Consider the following 3,730-nt stretch of genomic DNA (forward strand, 5'->3'; position numbering starts at 1 on the left):
TTGGAAGTTCATCATCAAGTCAAACACAGCGTTTGCATCAGTGTGGCGTAATTGAGCAAGTGACACCTACACTGTAACTCTTGGCATTTCATCAATCAATCATCGTTCCTGTTTGTCCCTGCTGTCCCTCTATCTGATTCTGAATCAATGATATCAAGTTATCAACCATTATTATATCACATACAATTCCAAAATCCACGTGTCAACACTATGTAACATCATCTAACAAGTGCACAAATTATGTATGTATTATTACTACTAATTATTAATAAGAACGTAGAGACATGATCACATGACACTCTGATGAGTAAGTACTTCACTTTCGTATTCATATTTTATTGCTCATTTCACATGGTTACAAAGAAATACCAAATACACAGTTTCCATAATAAAATATTTATTATTGGAAGAGAAATCCAATTCCCGTCCACTTTACCTGTTTAACGTATAATAAAATTTGATTGAATGAGGACTATACTCTCAAAATCATCGACCCAAGTGATGCTTCTTCAATCTCAAGTAACAATAATTAGAACAACAATCGTAGCTAGCTAGTAGAACATGACATCCTGGTCTTGTTTTTGGTACCTACCGCAAACTTCACTTCACTTGCACTTACTTCCACTGACTTTGCTTATTTCCCAAAATTACATAATATTCTTTGATCATGCCTTGCTGGTGAAGCACATATATATAGCTAGTAACCTTTTCTTTTTGATCCATGTTGCCAATTATGGAAGCATTGCATTCAGTCTTTGTGAATCCATTCATCATCAGCAGCAATCCTTCCAGAGCTGCGGCTACCCAACTTGGCGAATGATAGGCCTTTGAAGCTGCTACTGCCGCCCTCATTTGTGTTTCTTGTTTTCCTTGATGACTTGCTTAGCTTGGAACCATTATTGGTGTCTTGATCCACTTCCTCCTGAGCTTCCACCTTCACGGCCACCAGCCTGGCTATGGCGCTTCGACAGAAGGGACAAACCGGCGGCATAAGGGCAGCCGTGGCAGGGTTTGGTTTGTTGTGGCAACATAGGGCTAATGTGCATTGTGCACACATCTGGTGCCCACAGTTCTGGACTTCAATTGTGCATTCTTGCTCAAAGCAAATGCAGCATAATGCTGATTCGCTAACCTGAAACAAATAATATCTTGTTAAATCCAATTTGAGAGATAGATGCAGAGTGAGTGGAATCAATCGAATTGAATTGAATTGAATTGAATAACCTGAGAGATATTATCATCATCAGAATGGGATGGAGATGGGAGAGAGTAGGTGGTAGGCTTCAATAATATATTTTTCTCCCTCTCTCTGTTTGCATCCTTCAAGGCCTGCTCTAATAAGGCCTTGGCTTCTTGATTAAGTTCGCTGATGAACTTTAATGGAGAGGGCCAAACAAGGGGCTCTGCAGACGAGGGATTCAGCAGTGATGCACATGCCCCATGCTTGTGCTTCATAGCAACCACATACGGTATTCTCCTGCACGCATAAACAATCAACATAAATCCATGGATATGTGAATGGTTCAATGCACTGAAACAGAACAAGACAATACCCGGATGCGTCGCGCTGTAGACGATCGGCGCCCCAAGCTAAGAGCTCGCGAATGCAATCCAGAGATCCTCCTCTGGCCGCAACATGTAGGGGAGTGCTCCCTGGACATCTGCGAATTAAAGTGAAAACATACACCACCAACTCGTTCATTCATTTATCTAAATAACAATATCAAACAGAACAGAACAGAACAGAAGAGATTAGTTTCATTACCCATATCCACCTGTTGAAGCACAAACAAGAGCTCCACTGTCTAACAGAACACGCACGCAGTCCGGCCTTCTTTGGCGAGCTGCCAAGTGTAATGGCGTTGCACCTTTGCCATCTCTGATATTTACAAACCGAGAAAATCCCCTGCAACAAAATTAACCAATTAATTTTGAACGAGTGATGATGGTGAAAGAGAAAGAGGAGTAACTAACCAAGAAGCAGCGACAGGACTAGATTGAGCAGCAGAAAGAATTGCCTTAAGGCAAGAAGAATGGCCGTAATAAGCTGAATAATGCAAGCATGTTCTTCCGTAAATAGAATCGAACATCAAAACCTGAAGATTATTGCAAGAGTGAGAAATAGAAACAGAAAAAGAGGAGAGTTGAAAATGGAAAGATTGATTTACAGACATTAGCTCCAGCTTGAAGAAGCTTCTGGACGCAGTCGATCTTGCCGTGCATTGCTGCGAGCATAAGCGGGGTCTGCTTCTGGCGATTGAGAACATCAGGATTAAGAGATCGATCGAGAAGGTTGGAAAGAATGTGGATGTGGCCTTTGGCAGCGGCAATATGAAGAGGAGAGTGGCGATCGTATACAGTGGTGTGGTGGAGGAGTGAAGGGTCGTGGTCTAAGAGGGAGGTGACGGTGAGAAGGTGACCGTGGTGGACGGCAGTGAAGAGGCCATGCTCGTGGTTGCCTGCTCTGCAGCTGAGGCCTTGACCCATGGTGTGCTAAGGCTGAGCCAGAGCCAGGCTGCCCTGCACCCCCCCTGCCCCTGCCTTTATAAGACACTTGCAACCAAATATCAGATTCGATATTCACCGCTCTCTCCAATCCAATCAAATCAATCTACCTCGTCTTCCACAACTTCACAGTTACACCTATCCAACACTCTCAAATCAAAACCTTTCCAAAAAAAAAAAAAAACTATGAATTTATATTTCAGACAAATTAGTTTTTAAACAAAAAAAATATCAATAAAGTCATTTAAAATAACATATTGTCAAACTTGGACAAGTTAAATGAAATTAAAATTTTTTATCGTAATTATGAGTACATCGTAGAGTTTATTTGTTATTTTATTCTTATATTAATATTAAAAATAGTTATTAAAATATTTTATAATATAACAAAAACTAGTTAGTAACAAAAACTATAGGAAGAGAGTTACCCTATGTTCCAATTTTCATCTCTATCTAATTATATTATAAAAACTTAATAATAATAATAATAATAATAATAATAATAATAATAATAGAAAAACAATAAAATAATAATGATATATGTGTCAAATAAATAATGGCAATATACCTTAACCCAAGGGTAGCAACATACCGTTTATGGTTAAACAGGTCAATTAGTACGGATAAACGTTGTTATAGTAAGGTAGAGTGATACACCCCCCATATAATGAGGAACGAAAACTCTTAAAGTGAGAATGCGGCCTAACTTAGATTTGACTAATAACAAGTTAAATGTTGCTGCTACGTTAACTCATGCCATCCGAATCCGATCTAGTTTATGTCACAAAATCATATAAATCTTGCCAATAATTGATACAGCATGCTGCTCTGGGTGCCATTGTTGATGTTCCATTTTCAAACTGTATTGTTATAAATCCTACATGTGAATACAAATGATGTGTGTTTTTCTTAATTATTTAATTTAAGGTGCTGTCTCTCAAGTGGATTACATTATTTAGACACGCTAAACTGTGTGTCATCCATTTATTTAGTTCTAAAGTCCGTGCTATTATATAATTACATATTATACTACATCATAGACTGTAATTATATTTGATTAACGAGTAAGCATGTAAAAAAGGGTCACAATGACTAAAATTTAAGTTTCCAAGTTAGTTTCTACGTGTTCCCAATTTGGATGGCCCTGATTGGTCCTCTTATATACTTTGCATTTTCATTCATATAGAAACATGTTAAGGTGTCGTGTGCCATAATATATATGAAT

The 3,730-nt window shown here is 38.4% G+C and overlaps 1 protein-coding gene across 1 annotated transcript; it reads right to left on the minus strand.

The window, feature by feature from the left end:
- Positions 1 to 304: 304 nt before the first annotated feature.
- LOC107461643 (putative E3 ubiquitin-protein ligase XBAT31) lies at positions 305 to 2,660 on the minus strand. Its single transcript, XM_016080185.3, has 6 exons — positions 2,173 to 2,660; positions 1,975 to 2,096; positions 1,766 to 1,906; positions 1,554 to 1,661; positions 1,225 to 1,477; positions 305 to 1,132 (listed from the first exon to the last, which is right to left on the minus strand). Exons 1-6 carry the CDS (start codon positions 2,485 to 2,487, stop codon positions 749 to 751), a joined length of 1,323 nt encoding a protein of 440 aa, XP_015935671.1. The 5' UTR covers positions 2,488 to 2,660; the 3' UTR covers positions 305 to 748.
- Between the last annotated feature and the right edge of the window lie 1,070 nt (positions 2,661 to 3,730).

Source organism: Arachis duranensis, chromosome 8 (genome assembly GCF_000817695.3).
Source record: "Arachis duranensis cultivar V14167 chromosome 8, aradu.V14167.gnm2.J7QH, whole genome shotgun sequence".
NCBI classification, from domain to species: domain Eukaryota; kingdom Viridiplantae; phylum Streptophyta; class Magnoliopsida; order Fabales; family Fabaceae; genus Arachis; species Arachis duranensis.